We start from the raw sequence: 25380 nt of genomic DNA, 5'->3' as shown, positions 1-25380 counted from the left end.
CTAAATAGATCATGTGTACAGTTGCGTATGATGCACATTCACCATATTCCAGCTTCTAATTTAATGGTCTTACACACAGTGCCCACATGGAGCTTTCCGAAACTGAGGTCAGAATGGCAAAGAAACTTGCTCAACATGACAGGCTGGTGAGGGGAGGCAATGCTGGGACCTGGCCAACCTCCTTTTCCTAAAGCTCACTGGGCATGAACTGTGTGTGTACATTTACCTCCTGGAACACCCGTCTTCCCAGTGGCTGACCGGCCTGGGGTCTGCGCATACACAGCAGCCCATACTCTGCGGCACAACAGAGTTTTTCTCTGTGCAGCTGGATGCTAGGCAGTCTTTCATTCTTCCTGCAATTACTGATTGTTAGAATTTTAAAACCCTACATTAAAAGAATCTCCAGAGTTTTTACACCAGGTGGAAAAAGCTGATCCCAAAAGATATATGATTGCATTCATATAACACTTTTGTCAGGTAAATGTTAAGAGATGGAGCACAGATGAGTGGCTGCCAGAAGTTTGGGGTGGTGACTGGGGCGGGGAGCGGGAGGGACACAGGCTTGTGGTTCTGGAACTATTGAGTATCCTGACTATGGTGGTGGACACATGCCCCTTCCTAGGTGATAGAGCTGTACACATATAAACACACACACACACACACACACACATACACACACAAAACAGAGAAACCTGCAAAGATGGGTGGGATGCCTGAGAGTCACCATCCTGGTTATGGTACTGCCTTCAGGTGTTACCATGGGAAGAACAAATTCTAGAATCTGCATTCTTTCTTACAACTGCCTTGAATCTCTAACAATCTCCACAACAACTGCCATTTCAAGACAATATCAAAAAAAGCACCTACCATTTTTCAAAAATAACAGCCCAAAGAAGGGTGGACAGAGTTTACACACAAGACGCCTGTGGACAGCCTGGGGCAGTGTTGCTCACCCTAAAAAAGGGCTGATGAGCTGGAGGAGCTCTGAGCCAGACACAAGCTCCTGGTTGAAGAGTGCGATGCAGCGGAGAAAGTTCTCGTAGACCTCCTGGCTCTTTAGGACCCTGCGTACCTGCAGGAAGAACAAGTCAGAAGGCCTTGCAGGCTGGGCCCATCCGGGCTCCCATTTGGTTCAGAATCACTAGGCACACAAAGTCACCAACACAAGTGTGCCCTGTAGTGACACACAGTCGTCTACAGGGCTATGCGCTCCTCGCAGCAATTCAGTTCAGATAACACTGGTCACCTCGCTGGCTCAGCCCACTGACCCGGGGCGGGAGCCCCAGCAACATTCCTGATTTAGAAAAGTCACACAGCTGGGGAGTGGCAGATGCGTGTCCTCAAGCGCGGTTCCGACTCTGAGCTCTGCCACCTACTGCCCACCACCTGCCATCTTTTCCATGATGGCCCACACTCCCTTCCACGGGGAAAGCTGTGCTAGCCCCTCCCCCCAGATCTACACAACAGCTCCCCTCCCCACCTGCTCCCTTCCCATGCGCTCTTACCCTGCACACCTGAGCCCCACCGGTCACCTTGTCAAAGAAGGAGAACTCCTGCAGGGTCCCGTACTTCCCCACGGCAGCAATGGACAGGTCTTTGGTACCACGCAGTTTCATTTTCTTCTGTGGAGAGAAACGCGTGTTTTCAGGGCTCTGTATCCCATGGGCGGTCCTTCTGTCCATCACGGTCAGTCAACACCGCCAGCACTGAGTTCTTCTGGCAGAAACCGTCACTGGGTGCTGGATGAGGTCAGCCAAGGACCCCTGTGGATGAAGGTCTCAGACAACCCACCTCCACTTCCGTGACCTAATGGAGGGTGAAGGTCACATGATTGCCCCACCTACAACCTGGGATCTAAGTCTTGACAGTTTAGTGCTTTTGATAACAGGCGGGACCACCATAAAGCTGGAATAGCAAGGGAGTCCCTGGACACAGTATCAGAAACCTCTCCCCTGCTTGTTTTGTCCTGTGAGCCATGACAGTGATGGGAAGGGACAGGAAAGGGGCAGGAAGAGGACAGCACTGGTGGAATACTGGAGAAGCCTGGGTTTTAAATCTCTGTGGAGACGTTTGTCTCTCAGCTGCACTAGGACCTGAACTTGACTGTACTCCTCAGGCTACAAAACCATCTCCCAAGTGCCTGAAGAATGATGGAGATGTGTCAAGAGGACATAGGAGCCAACCCAAAAGGGCCCAAATGGCCAATTTTGGGACAGTCTGGGCATTATCCAGAGTCCATGTTGACACAGGAAACTAAGTAAATGGGGATAAAGAGAAAGTCCTTCCTTACAGTAGAAAATCACTAGGAAATGCACAAAGAACAATGGAATTACAAAATCACTATCATGGGTGGTGAGTGCAACCAGAGCTAGATCTCAAGCCCTCTTATCCCTCAGTGGGGCCCCTGGTGCAGTGAGCGACCTACACAACTATACATGGGGTCTCACCCATGAAAGAGTTGTGATGGTCAAAATGAGCAGACAAAGCATTACTTCCAGTTTCTCAAGGGGGAAGTAACACTCCTCATAATAATCTTGTGAGATGGCAAACAGGTGAGCAGCCACCCTGGAAGTGAGTTGATATCCCAAGGTTCCACAGCAGGTGCATTTCAAGCCAGACCAGGGTCCAGCCACAAGCTGACTGCTCAGGGCCTGTGAATGTTGCTCCCCAGGACGCCTACAGATGAGGCCTGGCTGCTGGGAGTCTGCACACTTGGACATCTACACACACAGCTGACGGTTACCTTGGCCGGTGCCGACACGGGACGGAGGAGTGAGGGCCGGGAGCGCTTTTTGCTGTGTTCCAGGTTCTTCTCATGCTCACTCTTTTGGATGCTGTTCATGTCACAGGGCCCATTTCCTGTGAACTAAGGACACATACACAGGAGGTGGTTAGCACTGGAGAAACATGGCTGGACCCATCAGTGCTGGTTCTCCATTTGTCTGAGCGTACAGAAATGCCTTCAACTCGGCCCCTAGCCCCAAAGAGCACTGTTTGCCACAGGCCAGGGGCTCTGTCCACATGTGAGGTGACCTCACCTCTTGAGAGGCTCACATTTACTGGGGAAGAGTCCCACGTACCCAGGTCTTGACAGTATAACAAACAGCATGGAGGCTGGGAGAAGGCTCATGGACGGCCATGATGGAGGATGGATCCCGACAGGTGGAGGAGGCCTCAAGGTGAAACACCGGAGTTGGGCCTTGGTGTGTGGGGCTCACCCAGTGGACCCCTGATAATGAGGGTCTGGTGTTCAAGTGCAGCACAGACAGGAAAAGCCCTTCAGAGAGGGCACTGGCACACACAAAGCCCCAGCAGATGAGGAAGCAACTGACGGCTGCCAGGTCACTCGGGGTGGGGGCACCTCCCAGCCTAGTTTGCGTCCTTTCCTGTGAACGAGCAGTGTCATCCCTCAGGGGTTCACCACTGGTCCTCTCAGGCGCTACACCGGTCATCGTTAACAGGTTACGGATGCCTCTCCCAAGGAGGGTATCCACAGGGTGTCAGCAATATTAAAAAAAAAAGTTCTGGAAGAATCTAGTCAGGACTTACATCCATATGAATGTGCCAGAAAGCTGGTGCGGGTTGGGAAAGGTAAGACAGACTACAGGGCCGTGGAGGCGCACCAGATTCACCCACCACGTTGCCTGTTTCCTCCCCACCATGGGACCTAGACGTGGACAAGGGACGTGCTGTGGGCCCAAAGTGGGGGCTGGGCGAGCAAGTCACGCTGCATCCAAACAGCACTGCAGCCTCCATCAGATAAGAGTGAGCTCTGGCCTGCATGTCACTGCTAGGGACGGGTGTACCTCATACATACACTGTTACGTGAAACAGAAGGAAAAACGGAAACGCAGAACAAATAGGATGCAATGTTTTTGGTAAAAGGATAAACATTTGTTTGCACATGCAGTGGAAATTTCTAGAAGGACACACAGAAGACACTGTGGATACTTAACTCTGAGGATAGTGACTGGAAAACTGAGAAGAGGAAGGAAAACTTATTACTGTTCATACTTGATACTTTTACAGATACTTGGTTTTTTTCATGAGCACATACTATTTTATAATTATTATAATAACAATAATGAAGTCCTATTGTTAACTACAAGCCAAACATTCCTTAGGGGATAAAGTTCTTTGGAAATAATTATTTGAAGATTCAGCTACCCCAAGAACCTTAAGTGAAAAATTCTCTCTCATCTTTTTTAGATGCAAAAATAGATGCAAACACCAATTCCTAAAGGAGGTGGGTGCGGGACACTATGACATGTACTGGTGGGATGGGGTTGGGGTAAACCCAGCCAAGCCTGCCCAGCTGGACGAGCAGTATCAGTTCAACATTACAGTTCGAATTTAAACGCTGGAGCTAGATGGACCCCAAAACCCATCTGGCTGGGGGCTGGCATATTCATCATGCTTGGCCTGTTCTTGTAAATAATGTTTCTTGGTGACAGAAGCTGCCTGGCCTGCAAAGTCTAAGATACTTACTATCTGGCCCTTCATAGGAAAACATCTGCCAACTCCGATCTAGGCCAAACAGTCGAGTTTAATTAGGACAATATCAAATTTCATCTTTGGTTTCTTTTTCCTGAAGTTTTAATAGAAATCCAAAAATTAATATAAAGATCATTTTATATAACAGATTGTACATGGGTGTTTTTAATAATTTAAAATTTGATTTAATCTTCCTAAATGTAAAAGGTAGCTCTAATCACCCAACATACACTAAAAAACTTTGCTGACTTGCTAATAAATGCCACTTAAAACTGTGGACAGGAAGTTTTCTGAGGGAAATTTTTTTTTTTTTTTAGGGAGGATTTTGTCCATGTCCAATTTTGTAAAATCCCAGTCATACCACCAGGGGGCGCAGCAACCACAGCCATCAGAGGACAAGAGGCTCCACTCACTGGCCATCCACCCAGTGCTTTGAAGAATCATCACTGAGATGGAATTTCACGAACTAAGACCACCCTCATCAAAAAATTGCTCAAAGTTGGAACAAGCAGCATGGACTGACAGTTTTATCAACTACCTAGTGTCTGTTGTGCAACACCCCCATAAACCCAATGGACAGGGCTCTCTATCTGCTATACCGACCCCTAGGGTGGTTCCGCGGCACCGATTGGCAAAGGCAGGGCCCGGGGCTCACTCTGGCCAGGTACTTCCCTAAGGAATCTTCCAACTGGCCAAGGGAAGGAGGTCCCCTCTAGGGGCTCATGGAAGTAACCTGCCAGGCTCCCCAGCAAGAAGGTGACAAAGTGAGACAAGAATCAGGTTACAATCATGAGTCCTTGCTCCAGGTGCTGCACCCACTATCTCTGTGCAAGGCAGGGCTGCTTTCTTGAGCCTCCCTGGAGTATGGAGGAAGGGCACATCCCTAGCCCCCTGACTTCCGCCAGAGTAGTGAAAACAGGCTAAAACTCGGCCAGGCCTATTTTCCCATAAAGGTGGGCTGCCTCTGGACTACTTAGCGCTGGTGGCAACGGCTCTGGGAAGGCTGGCCATGGATATTACTGTGCACCCTTCTGCCTGTGAGGATGAAGTTCAAAGAAAGAGCTCCCCAGGCTCAGAGCTGAGATGCAAGACCCAAATCTAAGAGGATGAGACCCAAAGAAAATCTACCAAGCATACAAAGGGGCAATATGGGGCTTCAGAGTGTGACAGAATGCAGCTCGAGCTATCAGGGATGCAGAAGGAGGTGGGGAGACTTTTGCTGAATAAAGGAGGAAGATAAGAACACTGAGCACATGCAGGGCTCCGCAGAGGGCATGTGAAAAACAAAAGATTTCTGGGTCTCCATTTGTGCAGGTGGGCTGGTTAACCTCATGGAAGAGAAGGAAAGGAGGCCCAGGAGGTGATGTGGCTGGCTCAAGCCCCCATACAGCACCCAAGGAGGCTGAGTGCTGCAGCCCAGGATGTGTGCTCATAGGGCTCTGCCCAGCCCCTCAGCCCCCTAAGGAATGCCCAGGGCTCCAGCTCCAATACTTAATGGCAGCTCCACTGATAGGCACAGAGCTTCTCTGACTTGGCAGTCAGGAAGTGTTTCCTGGTAGCCTTCTTGGTGGCATCCCTCCTTAAGAGTCCTGGAGACAGTGACACGGGGCGGGGGTGGAGTGTGGGAAGGGGCGCAGGACAAGTCCCAGCCCATCCTGACTTTACCAAGTCTTCAGGGCACCTAAACCCAGACTCCTGTTGCCCCTGATTTCCTCCCTTTGAGGCCACTGCCCCCAGCCTTGCTTCCACAGCACTTTCATTCAGAAGATGTAACCGGGAGAGGTGGTGAGGACACATGAAGGGGGTTACTTCTCATGTGCTCACACTCCAAGTCATCATCAAGGGCAGAGGGGAAGAGGAATGAAAAGAGGAAACAAAAGTCAACAAACTAGGAAGAGAAGGGAGGTTCCTCAATCTGATAAAGGGCATTTATGAAAAAGCCATGGCTCGCCGCAGCACACTCAATGCTGAAAGACTTAAATCTTTTCCTCTAAGATCTAGAACAAGACAAGGATGCCTGCTTCCACTATAATACTTGAGGTTCCAGCAGTTAGGCCAAAAAAAGAAATGAAAGGCATCAAAATTGCAAAAGAAGAAGGAAAATTCTATTAGCAGGTGGCATAATTTGACATATAGAAAATCCTAGCAAATGTACAAACACAAAGCTAATAAACGAATTCAGCAAAATTGCAGGTTACAAAATCAATACACAGAAAGCAGTGGTGTTTCTACATGCTAGCAATCAAAGATCAAAAAATGCAATTAAGAAAACAATTTCATTTTCAATAGTATCAAAAGAAATTCTCAAGAATAAATTGAACTACCGTGGTGCAAGACATGTACACTAAAAACTATAAAGCACTGCCGAAAGAAATTAAAGACAATTTAAGTAAAAAGAAAGATGCTGCATGTTCATGGATTGGAAGGCTTAATATTGTTAAGACGACAATACTCCCCAAAACAGACAAAAGAGTCAATACAATTCTAATGGCCTTTTTCACAGAAATGGTGATTTTCAAAGAAGATCACCAGGAAAAGCTGATCTTTAAATTCCTATGGAATTGCTAGGTGCCCCAAAGAGCCAAAACAATCCTGGAAAATAATAGTGTTGGAGGGCTCCCACTTTCAGCTTTCAAACTTACTACAAAGCTACAGTAATCATGACAGTATGGTGCTGGCATAAGGGAAGACATGGAGATTAATGGATTAGAATGAAGAGTCCAGAAATAAACTCATACAACCAGAGCCAACTGGTTTTCAACAAGGGTGCCAAGACCATTTAATGGGAACAGAAGGAAAGTGTCTTCAATAAATGGTGATGGGATGACTGGATCGCCACATGCAAAAGAATGAGGTTGGACCCTTACCTCACACCATATGCAAATACTAACTCAAAAGGGACCAATGACCTAAATGTAATAGTAAAACTATAAAACTATTAGAAGAAAACATAGGGAGAAACCTTCCTGACTTTAAAAGATTTGGCAATGTATTCTTAGATTTGACACGGAAGGCATAACAACAAAAGAAAAAATAGGTCACTGAACTTGATTGAAATTTAAACTTATATGCATCAAAGGACACCAACAAGAAAGCGAAAGGACAACCTGCAGAATGAAGGAAAGTATCTAATAAGGGTCTGGTGTTCAGAATATATAAATTACTCCTACAACTCATCAACAAAGAGACAAACTAAAATATTAGCAAAGGACTTGAATGCACATTTCCCCAAAGATATATACAAATGGCCAATAATTATATGAAAAAATTGTTCAGTATCATTAGCCATCAGGGAAATACAAACCAAAACCACAATGAGGTACCACTTCACATCAACCATGAAGGATATAAATTTAAAAAAGAAAGGAAGACACCAAGTGTTAGTGATGAGGAGAAATTGCTAGTAAGAACAAAATGGTGCAGTTGCTATGGAAAAACTTAAACGCAGAGTTACAATATAACTCAGCAATTCCACTCTCAGGTACAGACAGACCCCAAGGAACTGAAAACAGGGACTCAAACAAATCCCTGTACATACATATGCACACCAGCACTACTCACAATTGCCAAAAAGTAGAAATTACTCACATGTCCACTAACACACAAAAAGAATATGGTCCATCCACACAGTGGACTGTTACTCAGCCATAAAAAGGCCACATGTTGTATAATTCCATTTATATGCAATATCCAGAACAGGTAAATCCATAGACAGAAAGCAGGTTGGTAGCTGTCAGGGGCTGGGGGAGGGGGATGGGGAGTGACTGCTAATGGGGATGGGGTCTCCTTTCGGGGTGATGGAAATGTTCCAGAACTAAACAGAGATAGTGCTTGCACAACATGTAAATGCATTAAATGCCACTAAATTGTATGCTTTAAAATTTTAACTTCAATTAAAAAAAAAAAGTCTTATTTCATGGAAAAGAAAACAAGAGGGAACGGAAAGTGCAGCCCAGCAAACCTCGGGCCGCAGAAGGGGGAGGAGGACTGACAGTACAGTCTGCATCCTCGTAGTCTCTGTCCCAGGTCCCTCCTCTGCCCTCTAACCCCCAGTCACTGCCAGTACTCAGTCTACCCCCCTGGTACCTCCAGAGGGGGAGGTGGTGGGCCTGTCCCTCCTGCACCTGCCCACTGGGCCCTGGTTACAGGGCAGGTGGCTCTGCAGTCCTGGGCTGCAGAACAGGAGGAATACAAGGTCCCCTCCCCTCATTTCCACTTCCTAAACCAGCCCTTGCCATCTGACACTGTCCATACTTAGAAGCCCTCTTCAGGATCTGCTCTAGCTTGACGTAAAGGTAGAGCCTGCACTGGGGCCCCCTGGGTGACTGTGTTCTGTGTGGCTCCTTGGGGAACCCAGCATGTCCTGGGGGTTGGACAAGCTTAGCCTGGCTCCGGGGCTGCACTGAGGCACAAGGGTCCTGGATGAGAAGGTGGCGCCCAGGCTGGGTGAGTACCCTGTACTCACCAGGGACCGCTTGGCTTCAGGCAGGAACTGTCCAAACTCTGAGAGCAGGTCTTCCTGGCCCCGGAAGAGGTTTGCCACTTCGGTGAACACCTCCTCTTCAGACATGCCTCGGAAGGGCCGGCCCTTTGTGCTCAGCTGCTCCTTCTGCCAATTGTAAGGAAAGGGAAAATGAGTCATTAGCCAAGGAACCAGGTACCTAGGCTGTGACATTCAGGCATCTCACTGTGGCGGAGAAAGAAAGACAGCTACTGGGAGAGAGGAGCCCAGCCTGCCCTTGGGTTGCCCTGTGCCAGGCTCCCTTGTCTGGATCTCATTCCACAGCACAGCCTGAGCGCCCTGGCCTTGGTGGGGCTATGCTAGGAGTGTGAGGGATGAGGGCAGGATTGTGGTTGTGGAAGCTCCTGGTCCCAGCCCTCCCAAGGGTGAGGGGCACGCACTGCTGGGCAGGAGAGTGTGGAGATCACACTGGGCCTTAAAGGAAGGTCCCCCCAGGACAATGAAACTGTTTGCTCAGAGTCATTACGACCTGGGGGTTGACGAAAGGTGATGGCCTGAACCAGTGCTCAAAGCACCAAGATGAAGACCAGAGGGGACCTGGACCAGGAGGGCAGGAAGCAGGAGCAGAGCTCAAGATGGACATTAGAAATAAGCCTGTCAACTTTACACCTGAAAATGTGACCGAGTAAGAGGCATTGGTGGGCCGGGGCCCTCCCAGACCCTCCCAGAGTGCAGGACATTCCCACTCCATATGCCTACTCCATGGCTACAAAGGGGAATGAGCCAGTGTCTCCCCCTTCCTGATCTGTGCACCCCCGGGGAAGCTAGTTTTCAAACCTACACCTGTAGCATGTATTTAGGAGGGGAAAAAAATAACTGCCTTCCCCTGTCCCCATCGAAGTCACAGGAACACCTGAAAGCCAAAGGAAAAATGAGCAAAGACTACTCAGTTCAGAGAATAAGTCAACTCCATACACATGAAACAATGATCAAACAGTGCTACTTCGCTTATTAGATCAACAAAGGTGAAAAGGACTGGTTTTCCAATGAGGACGTGGGAACCATGAAGTGCAACCCAACACAGGGCAACGTGGTGCTATCTATGACCATGTGACAGGTGCACACACTGACTTAGGGACACACTTTTGGGGAATGTTCCCACAGAGACGGTCAGTTCTATACTAACGCTTGCTTTGAACACGTCTGTTTGAGCTTGACACACATACTAAGGAAAACATCGGAGTGCAGTGCAGATTTTGTGATTGCTTATGTGGGAGAAACCCTGGGTGAGAGCAGAAAATTGCACTGAGCTAACCGAGTAGCGTGGGAATACACCTGCCCCACCTCCGCCCCCTCAATATTTGTTAGGAGCAACCTGCCATACCCATAGGAAGTTATAACACATCCATTTCAGGAAACCTTCTCCCAGCACCGCACAGTGACTCACAGCTGAACCTCAGGTCTTTCCAATGTTAAGTGCCAGCCAGAACTATTGTAGTGTTCATGTCCATTCCTGGCCATTTAAAGTGTACAATGGCACTACCATTTTTAGTAGGTGCCTCTTTTTAATGTGCCACTGACACAGTTTCCCAACATTGTGTCCTGACCCTGTTTTCCCATAAGCCCCATGTCTGGTGTGGATTTCCAGAGCAAGGTCACTTTTAGAAATCTCTGATGTCACACTAAGGCAGAACTGGCTGTGCTTATCCAAGTACACATGGGACATATGTATGAAGTTGGATAACAGAGAACAGCTCCCCACATGTGACTCAAGGCAAGTGCTGTGTGTGAGTCGATGACCTTATTAACTGCATTAACCCAGGGGTCAGCACTGCCAGTGTTATGGCCATTTTACAGATTAGAACCTGAGGCTCAGCGTGGTGAGGGAAAGGGCTCTGAGGGGGCAGGTAGCAGAGCCAAGATCTGAACCAAAACCTAACAGAGAAACCCTATAACATGTGGCCAAATTTACTCAGAGCTGCTTGCTTTGGGCCTCACAGCTCTCTTTAAAAAAAAAAAAAACCACAGAAAACAAACCTAAGCCAACATTCTAAAATCAGAATAATTCACACAAAAATTCAGACTTTTAGCTTCTCTTGAAGAATTGGATGGCCTGAGGTCCCAGTCATCAGGGGGCTTGTTTAAAATGCAGATGCTGGGCAAGACCCGAGGAGTCACAACTCAGGTGAGGGCCAGGCACCTGCACTTCCAACCAACTCCTAGTGGCTCTGGTTGGAGGACACCAAGCCATACCTTCCCCACTGAGTCTTCTCTGCACGAGTCTGTGGCCCACCCATATGACCTTGGATAAATGTCTAACTTCTTTGCCTCCCCACTCCTATCAACAAAACAGACACCTTCCAGCCCCAAGCTGTAATGACCCCATGGAATCTGTGAAGGACTCATAAGGTCCTATTATCCCAAACATCACCACTCCCTGACCTGATCTAATGTTCACAACTGCCACTGCAATCACTCATCTGTGAGAAGCAAGTTCTTCTCCTGTATAAGCACTATGTACAGTCTAAACAGGAGTTTGATGGGGCCATGTACACCGCCAACTCCACTGATGGCCAAAGTTTGTTGCATCAAGACAGGTCCAATGGGTTTACAGGAAGCAAATCCTATCAACCTGACCGTACGCATTTATGCTAAAGGGAATCCCACTTCTTTATTTCACTAATCAAGGTTGTGTAGAAGATTTCATTTCTAAAAGTGGGTTCTGGTGCTTAGAAAAATAAAAGGAAACTCCAAATCTGAAAGAGGATGATGACCAAACTCATTGTATGACAGGGAGGTCCCTCACCACGGGCCTGCCTGTACTTCCTGTCAACATTCCCTTCTGACCCCTAGGCCTTTGCACACGCTGTTCCCAACACCAAGAGTTCACCCTTTATCGCACTTGTCCACCTGATGGTTCTGAACCATTTGTCCGGATTTAGCCTGAATATCTTCTATCTGACCCCCACACAGTGGGCAATCCTAACATATTTCTTTGCAGTTTCCTCCTTTTCCACCCCAATCATCTCCAAGTATCTCCCACCTCTGAACTCCCAAGCAGCAGCAACCGTTCATCTCTGTCACCCCAGCACCTGCACAGGGCCCATTTGTAATCTGCAGAGATAAAGGAAGCTGTGTGGTCTAAACAATAATGAAGTCATCTTTTTATAAGAATAGCCCCTTCAGTTCTTTTTAAATCCCTCTGATGTATGTTTCCTTGGGTGCACAGCTGCCTCAAGGAATACATCCAAATCAAAACTAAACAGAACTCCAATAGATACTGTACATGCATGTTCATGGCAGCCAAAACGTCCCTCAACAGATGAATGGGTTAACAAAATGTGGTCTATCTACACAATGGAGTATTATTTAGCCTTAAAAAGAATTCTGATGCACGCTACAACGCTTGCTGAGTTAAAGAAGCCAGTCACGAAAGGACAAATACTGCATGATCCATTTATGTGAGGTCCCTAGAGGAGTAAAAAATTTCATTGAGACAGAACGTAGTTGGTGGGCACCAGGGGCTGAGGGAGGGGATGGGGTGTTAGTGTTTAATGGACAGAGTTTCAGTTTTGCAAGATGAAAAGAGTCCTGGAGATGGAGGGTTGTGGAGGCTGCACAACAATGTGAATGTGCTTAAAGCCACTGAACTGAACACGTAAAAAATGGTTAAAATGCTAATTCTATATTTTCCATATTTTACCATAGCAAAGAAAATTAATGCAAAAAAAAAAAAAAGCTTATCAGATTTTTATGGAATTCCTGAAGTTCAGACAAGAAAATGCTTCTAACACACATGACACTGGATGATGCCAGGAGCAGCCACAGAGAAGTGTGACCAAAGGCCTCTTACCTGGTAAGTATGCAGTATCTCCAGGAATGACCTGTAGATCTCTGGGTGGTCCAGAAAGCGGGTCTTAATCTTGTTCACATAGCTGATGGCGTTGTTGAACTCCACAGAATCTGACTCCAAGGTCACCTGGGGTTTGTCCTCTTTGTACAGGAGCTGCTGTTTGAAATTCTCAGCACAGTCGCTGTGGTTGTGCGAATTCTCCTGACAATAACACAACAGTGAGTTACCACTGGCCTGACACCAGGAACAGATTGTGACAAATACCAGCCCAAGCCACTATCTGTACAAGAACAGGCAAAACCTAGCACAGAGCCAAGTGTTTTAATCAGATGCAGAAAAAGGTTACATCTAGGGGTCTGGAGGGAGGAATGCAGATGCGGGGACACACAGAACATGCAGACTGCTCCTCCTGGGTCTTCTAGGGATCTGCATATTCCTGGGCAAGTCTCATGAACTCACCTCCACCTGATCCTTCCAATTGATTCAGAGAACATGAAAGTTTGAGAAACACTACAATTTGAAAAGTTAGCATTTGTGAGAAATGTACAAAATGTAGCTTGTTGAATCCTCATTGGAGTGGAGTTTTGGCCTCTTTGTAAAAGAAGTCTTCTCACACATTTTGCCAGCCCATCTCAGAAAGACTGTTTTCAACTGTAAAAGCACCTGCTTTTACTAGGAATTTGTAGGTGAGCGAGGCCCACTGTCCAGGCTGCCTGCGACTGGGGGACTTTTGGTGCTGAGCCAGGGGCAAATCACTTGAGAGAAGAATGGGCCTTGACCAGTCACCAAGCATGCCCTTCATTTGTGTGCTTTTCCATCAATCCAAATTTAAAAAAAAGATAACACACCTCTCTCTCCTATGCACTCAGAATCCTAATTCTTGGTGGAATTATGCCCCTTCCCCAAAGGTGATATTTATGTTTCTAAACTGGAATTTTGCATGTGGTTCTGATGACAGCCTCCCTCTGCCTCTGACAGCAGCTGGGCCATCAGGAGTGACCCTTGGCATCCAGCAGATCTCCAGCAAGCAGGGGCTGGTTCTCCGCAGTCTTCCGGAATCATCCCACGCCAAACTAAAATGGCCCTGTCTCCCAGCGCTCTGAGTCTTTCTTGCTGTTTTCTTCCTATATGTACTGTAACACATTGCACTTATTTTGTTGTCTGTTCCCCTTGACCAGAGGCAATCACCATGGGACAGAGCAGGCTTCCTCCATTACCAGGGAATATGATCAGATGAACAAGTGAAGGAACAAACTGAGTCTACTGTTTCCATTGCCCAGGTGCCCAGCACCTGACCTGTGCCCACCGCCAACCAAACGCTCTGGCAGGACAGGGACTGCTGGGCACACTGCCCGTCATCTGGGTGAGTGTACCAGTCTGCTTGGGATGCCACAACAGAAGACCACAGACTGGGCAGCTTCAACAACAGAAAGTTATTTCCTCACAGTTCTGGAGACTGGTTTCTCCTCAGGCCCCTTGGCTTGTAAGTGGTGGCCTTCTCGGGTTGTCTCCTCACAGTTGTCCCATGTGCGCACATCCCTGGGTCTCTCTGTGTGCCCAGATTTCCTCAGGACACCACTCAGATTAGATTAGCAGTCACCATAAGGGCCTTCACTTACCTCAATTACTTCTGTAAAGCCCTATCTCCAAATATAGTCACAGTTAAGAATGGGGGGGGGGGGATGACACAATTCAGTGTGTAACAGTGGGTATAGAGGCAATTCTAGAAAGTCTGAGCCGAAGAAATCAGACATACGACAGACCCAGAGCAGTCACAATTCTAAATGTCACATCTCCCGGGCAGTGGAATTCGTTCTAAAACACTCTGGAGATGCTCTTGCTGATTACTTTGTGCTGGTAGGAGATGGAAGGAGCAGGGAGAGGGAGCTGCCCGGGGGCGAGGGTTTGCTTCAGAGGTTGTGTGCTCACTGGAAGCTCCCCACCACTCTGAGGGGGCATTTTTAAGTGCCACATGTCCCTTCCAATCCCCTGGAGTGAGTCACTGTGACAAGACAGAGAACCACCCCTAGAGACTGGGGCTCCACAAAATGCACCAGACAGTAATGGTGTGGGAGTTTCAGCAAACAGTCTGGCATTACTTTAATAAGTTAAACATAGTTACCATGTGACCCAGCAATTCTGCTCCCAGGTATCACCCCAAAAGAACTGAAAACAGGTGTTCAAACAAATCCTTGAACATGCATGTTCAAAGTGGCACTCACTAGTCAAAATCACCAATAGATGGAAACAACCAGTGTCCATTAGCTGATGAATGGACGAACAAAATGTGGTCCATCCATACAGGGGATTATTATTCAGCCATAAAAAGGAATGAAGGCACTTCCGGCCAAGATGGAGGCTTAGGCGGACGTGCTCGGTCTCCCTCTACAACTAGAGAGGAATCGTCGGCAGCCGTCCGTCTCGAGAGACGATGGTGTAGCTTCTTAAGAGTCTATCTGCATCGCCGAGAATGGCTGTGCAGTCCGACTCGGGAGTGACATGGTATCTGTCTCCTCCCGTGTTGAATCGACATCTTGCGATGATGCTGAAGCTACAGAGCCTGGGCAGGGTAATATGGAGGGTCTGCTGTTGCCCATGCAGCAGACCCCCCCCCCTCTTCGCAGCTGAAGGGTCCAAGGGAAAGATGGAGTCGATACAGCTTGGGTTCAGGTGCGCCGCAGGAGTTGCCAGTGTTGACTACAACGTCAAACCGCCTTAGGGACTCCGGCTCCGGATTTTCTGTCGGGGTTTACTCCCTTAGCCTTTCCCCTGAAGAGGTATGCCGCAAGGCAGCGGAGGTTTTTTGGAGTCAGAGTTTTCCTTCTCTGATGTACCCTGACTGGAAGATCGAACCAGCGACACTTAGCTCGCAGGCCGACGCTCAATCCACTGAGCTAAACCAGCCAGGGCACTAGAGAGGAATACAACTACTTCAAAACAAAGGATAACTAGAAATTCCAGAAAATAAAACTACACGGAAGCCCAACATATGAAGTTATAAACCAGCGGCGCTCCTTGGGCAGGTAGGACGAGAGAAAGGGGGCGGCGCTGTTTGCGGTCGCACCTGGGACAGCGGCGGGGAGAACAACCCCGGCTGCAGTCGAACCCCCGGCAGCTCGCAACCCCAACGCTGGGGAAAGCAGCCACCACATCGCCTTGAACAGTGAGGCCCAGGGGGGCGGGAGGACGGATCCCGGTCTCCTAGTGGAATAACTGTGTGAATCCATCTTGGACCCCCGCCCCCAAAGAAAGCGCCACAGCGCTGCGAAATAGGTCGTGGACAGGCGCCGGTCGCTGGGTTGTGACGAGTACACAGGCACTGCCCCCTACAGCCGGCCCAAGAAAACAAACGCATCTGTCAAAATGAGGCAGACAACTATAGAAATCCCGGTGGCGCAGCTCACCAGGCAACAGATGAGGAATCTGACAGATGAACAAATAAGAAACCTGTCAGAGGCTCAGTTCAGGGCCATTTTTATCAGGTGGCTTACAGAATTAACAAAAGATCTGGAAAAAGATGAGAAAGAAGCGAAAAAACACTCATAACAAAAGGAACAAAACCACATACGAGACAGATGGTGAGGAAAAAAAATCCAGAGTTCATTTCAACAAACTGGAATATGGAGAAGGAACAAGCAGTCAACCAATGCACAGAGAGGAAATGGGAAGCAACGATGAGAGGATCAGAAACCTCTGGGACAGCTATAAAAGGCCCAACGTAAGAATCATTGGTTTGCCAGAGAGCGAGGAAGATGGACTAGAACTTGAAAAATTGAGTGAAAATATAATAAAGGAGAACTTCCCAGACTTGGGGAAGGAAATAGACTTACAGATCCAGGAAGCACAGAGAGTTCCAAAAAAACTGGACCCAGGGAGAACCACTCCAAGACACATTATAATCAAAATGTCAAAAATTAAAGATAAAGAGAGAATCTTAAAAGCAGCAAGAAAGAAGAAAAGAATCATGTACAAAGGGGTCCCAATTAGACTATCAGCTGACTTCTCAAGGGAGACCCTGCAGGCAAGAAGGGACTGGCAAGAAATATTCAAAGTAATGAAAATCCAAAACCTACAACCACGAATACTCTATCCAGCGAAACTGTCATTCAGAATAGAAGGGCAGAGAAAGTGTTTCCAGGACAAAATAAAACTGAAAGAGTTCATTAGATCCAAACCACTGTTATATGAGATGTTAAAGGGACTGGTTTAGAAAAAGGAGGATCAAGACTATGAAATCTAAAATGAAAACTGCATCACAAGAAACAACAGAAGCTAGGGAATTGAAACAAAGGCAAACTAAACAGGCAACGAGAGTGGGAAAAGAACTATAGGTACGGGGAACATATTGGGGGGAGGTCAACAGGGAGGGGGAATGGGGAGAGGGAGGGAGATGATATAGGAATTAAGGATCATGGTAGGAGGGAATGGAATAGACAGAGAGAGGTTGAGAAGAACTGTATGCACAACTAATGGACATGATCTAAAAGGGGGGGACAACTGGAGGGAGGGGGCCACTGGGTGGAGGGGAGCAGAGGGAAGGGAAATTGGGACAAATGTAATATTATAATCAATAAAACACATTTAAAAAAAAAAGGAATGAAGCTCTGATTCATGAAAGCTCTAATATAACATGGATGAACCTTGAAGACACCATGCTGAATGAAAGAAACTAGACACAAAAGGTTATATCGGCCCTGGCTGGTGTGGCTCAGTGGACTGAGAGCATCAGCCTGTGAACTGAAAGGGGACCGGTTTGATTCCAGGTCGGGGCACATGCCTGGGTTGTGTGCAAGAGGCAACCAGTCCATGTTTTTTTCCCTCTATTTCTCCCCCTCTTCCCCCTCTCTAAAAGTAAACTACTAAAATCTAAAAAAATAAAAATAAAAATAAGGTTATATAGTGTATGATCCCACTTACATGAAATGCACAGAACCGGCAATTCTATAGAGACAGACAAGTGGATTAGTGGCTGCCAGGGGAGAATTGGGAGGTATAGTACCTTTTTGGGGTGATAGAAATGTTCAGGAATGGATGGCAGTGGCATGACATTTTGAGTATATTTAAAACCACTGGACACTTTAAAATGTTTATAATGATGAGTTTTGTTAAAACATTTTTAAATGTAATCTTTGGAAAATGTAAAAACCACTGGCCATTCAACAATGAGCTGGCTTTGGCCCACAGGCCACAGGTTGCCAATTCCTGGTCTGAAACTTCTAGAACAATCCAGTCTTTTCTCTACCTGCCCTGGGTGGCCTGGCATAGGCACAGTATAGACACTGATGAGCCACCACTCCTTATAGTCGGCTTGCCCATTTGAGCTGAGCGTCCACACACAGCCCAGGTCCGCATCACCGTCCACAGTCTGGATCACATGGGGTCCCACCCTGGCTTTACAGATCTTCCCTGCAACCTTAGTCCATGGCTGGCAGAGCAGCCAAAGCGGCCTTTCCAGAACTCTCCACCAACTCCCCACACTCTTGGCTCTGTATCCCACCCTCTACACTTCATGTCCCAACCCCACAGGCATCCTGGCTATTTCATTCCTACCTCAGGCCTTTACCCTCACCACCAGGAAGACACACCCTCCCCCAACCGTCACAGGCATGGCTCCCGCTTCCCTCCTCAAGCCCTGTCCCTGCCATCTTTCGCTTGCAGTGCTGAACTCCCTCACAGATTTCCTATCTGTCCATCTGTATCTCATGAGTTCCCACGTCGACTGTGCAAGCACCCCAAGAGCTGGGACTTCTAATAAACCCCAGGGTCTGATGCAGAGGAGGTGGTCTGCACTCACTCCGTGGGTGATCCAGGCACAGAGAGGACCTACCAGGAACTGACTGAACTTCCAAATGACCCTCCTCAGAGAGTAGATAGCAGGCCTCCCTTACCTTACAAGCTGAGCCTAAGGTTTCTGTTTTTATCTCTGTCTAAGCCGGCTACTGCCCCAGGCAAGCATAAAATAGTCAGCTCCCAGCAGACAAGGTCTGCCCTCGAGGAGACCCACTGACAAACAGTGTCTCACCCTGCCCACACGTGCCTGACAACATCTGCCAAAAGGGGGACATATTCATAACCAAGAGAGATGAGGGTCTGGCCTGATCAGGAGGATTCCCAGTTTTCCTGGGAAAGCAAATCTGTGAGAAACAGATTTCTAACTTTTTCCCTCACTTTGCTACTTTGAAACATAGTAAAAGGAGTGGTGTGAGAGTGACCTGGAGGGCGACGGTGTGTGTGTGTGGGTTCTCTGCAGAAGTCAGGTAACTGAGGCCCAGATGACCAGGTCCAAAATGGCACCCACTTAGGAGGCTGCGGCCCCAACAAGGGGATATTCTTCCCACCATGGTTCCCTGGCCCTCCCTTTGGCCTTCCCTCGTCACAGTTCATGTTTATCTGTCTTCCCCTTTAGACTGGTGTTCTCAAGATGGGTTGATTCTGCCCCACAGGGAACACTTGGCAATGTCTAGAGACATTTTTAAGTTGTCACACTGGAGGAGGGAGTGCTACTGGTACAAGGTGGTGAAGAGGTGCTGTTCAGGGCCTTAATAGTGCAAAGGACACCCCCCCATGAGACAGAATGACCCAGCCCCAATGGCAGTGGTGCCAACGCTGAGAAACCCTGCACGAAGAGCTCCCCAAAGGCTAGGATGTCCTTATTCCTCTTCCTCAGCACTAAGTAGCTACTCCCTCCTTGTCTGTAGTTGACAGGATTCATGACGAGTGAGAAATGAAAAGGACAAAGCTGAACATCGAAAGGGCAAGGCTAAAAAAAACAGTTTTAAAAAATCACCAGGGCATTGGCATATGAGGAGCCCTGTAAAGATCTTCAGCTACTGTGGCCTCTCAAAGGACTCCAGGGACACCAGAAGATTTTGTTTGTGCCTGACATTGAGGACTGCTGAGAAATGGCTGAAAACCCTGCTGGTGCTTAGCACTGACTGAAGCTGAGTGGGCTGGTGTTCCTGACTCCAACTCTCCAGCTGAAGGACCAGAACCTGGCTGTGGTTTCTTTTGGATGCAGTGAAAACTATAAAGCTCTGTTAAGTGGCTGTTAACTAAGTTCTCTTATACCTTTCTTCAGGTTAATGGACCTTCATAACCTAAGACAGCCAGGGAAGACAAGACTGGTCTGGCCTGTTATCTCTACAAGAACCCTCCCAGCAGTGTGTGGAACAGCAGGGGCCCTGTGGCTATTTTGGGCAGGGCCTCCACTGTGCAATTCAAGTGAAGACTCAGCCCCAGAGCAGAGTGACTCCCACAGCCAGGAACTGAGAAAGGCCATGTCCACAGAGGAAGCACAATTCTTGTTCTTTCTTAGCAACCGATGGGAATGATACCCTGAGTTTACAGGGAGCTTCAGCCTCACTAACTGCCCCATGCACTCTATTGTGAATGAGCTTGGTTCCCTCCTCCCATTGCGACTGTTTCGAAGGTTAATCCTGCAAAGGCTTTTAAGGTCTGGAGGCACAAGCCCCGCATCTGGACCCTGGGGCACCATTTGCAAACATAAAATGGAAGCTCTTTGGAATTCAGCGGCCACAGACTTCCAAGTTCCTTTTTAAAACTGAGATGTGCTCTTTGGCTTTAATAAAACAACACACTGAAGGTGGAGGTTGTCTTGTGTAGGCCTCTCTCACTGTTCTCCTTCACAATATGACACCCTCATTTGATAGGACACTCCTTTATCAGAGGAGAAACCTGCAAAATGCTTCCTGCATATTTTTACCTTCTCCACTAAAACCCCTGGGGCAGAGATGGAGGAGGTTGGAAGAACAGGTTCACTTAGACCAGTGGTTCTCATCAGGGGCGATTTTACTCCCAGGAGACACTGGCAATGTCTGGTGATATTTTTAACTATCTCCACTGGGTGAGGGTCTAGTGAGCAATCAGGGAGCTTACACCAACCCCCTACAACAAAACATTACACCTTAAATGGTGAAGTAGAGAAAAACAATGATCTTATAAAAGTAAAGCTCAAATAGGCTTTTGAACTGCAGATGGAGGAGGCAGCAAGCTGTCAGACAGAGAGAAGAGACCAAAGCCACAAGCCTGAGCTGAGCCAATGACCCTGCTGTCAATTATAAAATGGCCAATCACACCCACATCCCAATTATTTCATTTTGTGAGTGGCATCAAGGATGATCAGGGAGACCACAAGCCTGAGCACCAACATGGCCTGCCTCGTGCACTCACAAGGAAGTAAGGCCTCAGGCCAAGACCTTGGCGGCCAACCATGCAGTTATTTTGACTGGACATAAAACTGTGTTAGGAGAATGCCTTTCTGACATGCAGATGCATCCACTCTTGATTTAAATCCTCCAAATGGATCCATTTGGGACGCAGAGGCTGCCTGTACAGGTGTCTCGATCTATTTTGATTTGTGCTAGGAGAGATGAGCACATCTAAGAAAGACCAAATTGTCATTGGCTTTCCAGCAACACAATACATGAGACATACTGTCTGACCAGAGTGCCCAAGAACCAATGTGGGCTGTGTTAAGGCCAAGATCACTCAAACCACTGCAGCAGCATACCTGGCTCGACAGAGGCGACTGTATGTTTAACTTGCCGTTCTTGGGAATGTCGATTCTGTACCCAAGGGGAAGGAAAGCGTTGAATCCAACAATGAGGTCAGGATGTTCGTGGAAGAGCTGGGAGACTCGTCGGATAACTCCAGGAGTATCGATGCTAGAATAAAGAACATGAGTGGGCAAAAGTGTTTCCACAAACAAATTAAAAGTGAAATCTATTCCAGATTTCCATGACAGTGCCATGCAACCAGCTCCTCACTGACAACAAAGTACCCTAAAATGTGACTGGGGTGATTCTGCCGACAGTGATCTACTTCCAGAGCAGCCAGGCCTAGCTCCCTGTGCCCCTGGTGAGAAACAAAGAACAGTCAGTCACAGGGCACAGCTCCCCAAAACTTTCCACACACGTGTACTCAGTGCTGAAAATGTCAGGAGAGCAACTGCAAGTCCCGTACTTCATGATGTGGCAGGAGGCCAAAGTCCTCTAAATGATGAGGTGAGATAAATCCCCTCATTTTATATGAATTAGAGGTCAACTATGATACAGGAGTTGATCCCAGCAACTGATTACAATGCATAAAAAACCAAAGGCCCTACAAGTATGGGAACTGCTTAAGAATTGCAGGGGAGGGATGGGGTCTCCCTCATGGCGGCAGTCAGGGTCAAGTCCTCGGCATAGTGCTTGTGGAAAGAAACCAGGCCAGTCCTGCCATATTTCCTCAGAGGGAGAAGCAGCACGGTGGGGAAGTAATAGTCAATAATCTAAGCACCAGAGGACCCAAGTTCTAGTCCTGACTCTGTCCCCTCGGCCTCAGTGAGCCTCCTCTCACACAAGAGCATGACTGTGAGGTCCTCTATGGATGTCTAACACTCTTGATTCTGTGCCTACAAAAACAGCTGATGTGTTTATATGCCTTCTAAAGTACAAGGTTCCTTACTAAGCATTTTGTCTGCATAACTTCCCAGCAGGCCTGGAACTAGGGTGAGGCAAGTGAGGCACTCACCTTGGGGACAAGATTTAACGGAGTGACAACACTCAACAATCGAGATAAATAATATTTTAACGCAATGCTTTAAAAATTAATTTTAAAAAGTCCCGAATAAACAAAATTCACTAAAAAATATCAACGTTTTGAAGAAAGAGTTTGCTGGTCAGACTCCCCTCTCTCATCTCAGCGCCACACCTGCCCTCCTTCCAGGAATTCCCCTAACAGCTCCACAACCGGGGACTCTACACTCCCGTTTTTTAGAGGAAGGAACTGAGGCTCCCAGAGGTTCGACGACCTGTGCAAGGTCACCCAGCTGGGGGACTCCCACGTCGCTCAGCCCGATAGCGGCCCCCCGGGGTGGGGAGGGGCCCCATGGGTACCTTTGGCTTTTGAACTCCTTCATAATCTCTAGGAAGCCGTTGTAAGTGGCAGGGTCGCTGCCGAAGCGGATTTTCACCTGGTCCAGGTAGGTGAGGGCATCCTCCACCTGAGGGAAGGAGGAGGGGAGGGGGAAGAGCCCTATGAGCCCAAGTCAGCGGTGGGAACTGGGTGCAGGGGTCTCCGGCGGGGAGGGACATGGGTCGGCCTCCCAGAAGCCCGAGGTGACAGGTTGGTAGTCTAGGGTCCCTGGCCCGCAGAGGAGAGTCTGAGGTGGGGCTGGGCGGGGCACGGGTTGGGGGCGCAGGCCTTTGGGGGCCGGACAGTGGGGTCCCCGAGGGAGTGGTGGGGTGCCACTCACGTGCACCGGCAGCTTCTCGTGGGCCGAGGACCCCGAGCGACCCCAGCGGGCGCCACTCAGCCCCCGACCCCCCGGGCCACCTCCTCCGCCAGCGTGCGCCATGTTGGAAGTCGGAGACCTGGTCTGCCCCGCCCCCGCCCGTGGGGAGGATGCGCATGCGCCAGCTCCACCCCGGGGGCGTGGCCTGATGATGTCAGGGAGGGCGGGACTCCTTGCGGGCCTCGCTGTATTAGCACTTACGCCTGAAAGTGAGGTAGAGTGCTAAGTAATACCTTTTATAACACTGGTGAGTAAACCAAGTTCTGCTGCCTGGTTTTGCTTGACTTCACAAGCAAGTTCAGAATGGTTTTTACATTTTGTAAAAGTTGGGAAAAGTCCAGAAGAGAAGGCTTTAGTGACAGGTGAAAATTCTGAAATTCAATTTCAATGTCTGTAAAATAAAGTTTTATTAGAACACACGCATGCCCACCCTTTACCCATTGTCTCTGGCTGCTTTTGTGCTACAGCAGCAGGGTGAGTAAGTGAGACAGATCCTGAGGTCTGCAGAGCCTGATATATTTACTAAAAAAATATTGGTGAAATCCAGTTTTCTAAGGCTGATGGGACAATGTGACACAGCAGCCTAACACAGGGCTCTATGTGGTGAATTTTTGTCCGTCTCCTACCTTCACTTCCCTAGTCCTGACCCCATCATTTCCCCACTGGACCAGTTCAGTAGCCACTTAACCAGTTTTCCCAGCCCTGGTGCTATCAAGAACTGTGATCCTTCCACAGCTGCTTCCAAACCTCCAAAGTCTTCCTATTCTTTTTGTGAGTTGAAATCTAAACATCTACACGTAGCATTGAAGGCCATCAGAACCTGGCCTTTATGAACCTTTGCTTGCAGAATTTTCTACCCACCCTCTATCCATGTAGAACTTCCTGCCAATGCCTGCCTAGCCTGGCTGCTTCCTGGCCCTATGCACTGGCACTTTCCATTCCCCTTGCCAGAAGCTCTGTTCCATCTCTTCATTACCCAGAAAACACCTATGCATCCTTCAGAAACACAACCTGACTGACTCCGCTGTGCTTCATCACAAATTCCTGACGCAAAGCCATATCAGTGAGCATTTATTAAATGAATAAGCACACATTCAATGACCAAATGACATTTCTTTTTATACATGAACAGGTGTCAGGAAGCTGAGACTACATCGGCAATGAGTGCATCATTTACCAGGCACTGGACCAGATGTCATGAATAGAATAGTGAACAAAACTGACAAGGCTTTTGCTCTCCTAGAGCTTTTAGTTTTTCAAGAAGAATAGGAATCAAATAATCACACACACTCACACATACACACACCGCACACACAAATGTCAAGTTTTAACTATAGCAGTTACTTCAAAGAGAAGGTACAAACGTAACAGTTACTATGTTCCACTTATTGTGGCTGTGTAACAAACCACCCCAAAAGTTAGAGACTTAGATTGACAACAATGTTTATTTTGTTCTCCAGTATGCTATTTGGGCAGACTTGGCAGAAACAGCTCATCCATGGCCCCTTGGTGTCAGGTGGGTAGCTGGAAGGCTGGAGCTAGAATCCTCTGAAGGTTTACTCACTTACCTGTCTGTCAGTTGCTGCTGGCTGTAGGCTAAGACTTGTGCTGGGGCTGCTGTCAGGAGCACCTACATATGGTCTCTTTGAGCAGGCAGAGCTGCCTCATATGGCAGCTTGTTGGATGAGTTAGGAATTCTGGTCTTGGCATTTTCACTCTGGTGGAAATTGCACATGGGTTTTATGCAGGGAGGTGCTTGAGCAACTTTGAATTTGGAAGCACACTGCTCTGACTGTTCTGCAGGGAAGTGATTGGAGGGTATCCAGGGGTGAGTGCAGGGAGGCTGTTTCATCCTTTAGGCAAAGGACGATGGTGGCTTAGACGAGAATGGGAGCAGTGAAGGTGGTGGTGGTGGGGGGACAGAAGTGATATTTAGAAGGTAAAACAGAGAGGATATGCTGCTGGGTGGAAGTCGGGATGAGGGCACAGGAAACGGTGAGGATTCATAGCTCCCAGCCCAGAAAGGAATTCTACATGGTTTCAGCATGTTCTTTTATGAACAAGCAGCTAAGGAGGACTGAGGCCACCAGATGTCTAGACAGTTCTTTTCACACCAATGCTTGACAATTTATTAGTCACTGTCCCAGAGAACCAACAGCATATGTAGGCTTCTGACATGCCAATAGAGTCCTCATACAATACCCTCTGCCTCCAAGGAGTGTGAGTCTATTCAAATTTTAAGGATCACTTTTAGTTTTCTATTCTTTTCATAGATTT

At 48.0% G+C, this 25380-nt stretch overlaps 1 protein-coding gene across 1 annotated transcript in view; it reads right to left on the bottom strand.

Moving 5' to 3' along the window:
* SIN3B (SIN3 transcription regulator family member B) overlaps nt 1-23205 on the bottom strand; it is a 38550-nt gene extending 15345 nt beyond the window's left edge. The window contains exons 1-8 of the mRNA XM_090289886.1: nt 23065-23205; nt 22706-22812; nt 21340-21493; nt 12810-13010; nt 8960-9103; nt 2744-2866; nt 1533-1622; nt 954-1072 (exon numbers count right to left, since the gene is read on the bottom strand). Of these exons, the coding sequence (XP_090146012.1) occupies nt 954-1072; nt 1533-1622; nt 2744-2866; nt 8960-9103; nt 12810-13010; nt 21340-21493; nt 22706-22812; nt 23065-23166 (1040 nt within the window). The 5' untranslated portion in view covers nt 23167-23205. The remainder of the gene's footprint in view (nt 1-953; nt 1073-1532; nt 1623-2743; nt 2867-8959; nt 9104-12809; nt 13011-21339; nt 21494-22705; nt 22813-23064) is intronic.
* Nucleotides 23206-25380: the final 2175 nt, after the last annotated feature.

Source organism: Furipterus horrens, unplaced genomic scaffold (genome assembly GCF_987537825.1).
Source record: "Furipterus horrens unplaced genomic scaffold, mFurHor1.1.pri manual_scaffold_10, whole genome shotgun sequence".
In the NCBI taxonomy this organism is placed as follows: Eukaryota; Metazoa; Chordata; class Mammalia; order Chiroptera; family Furipteridae; genus Furipterus; species Furipterus horrens.
The sequence above is the reverse complement of the archived record's forward strand: the minus strand, read 5'-3'. Positions and strand labels throughout refer to the sequence as shown.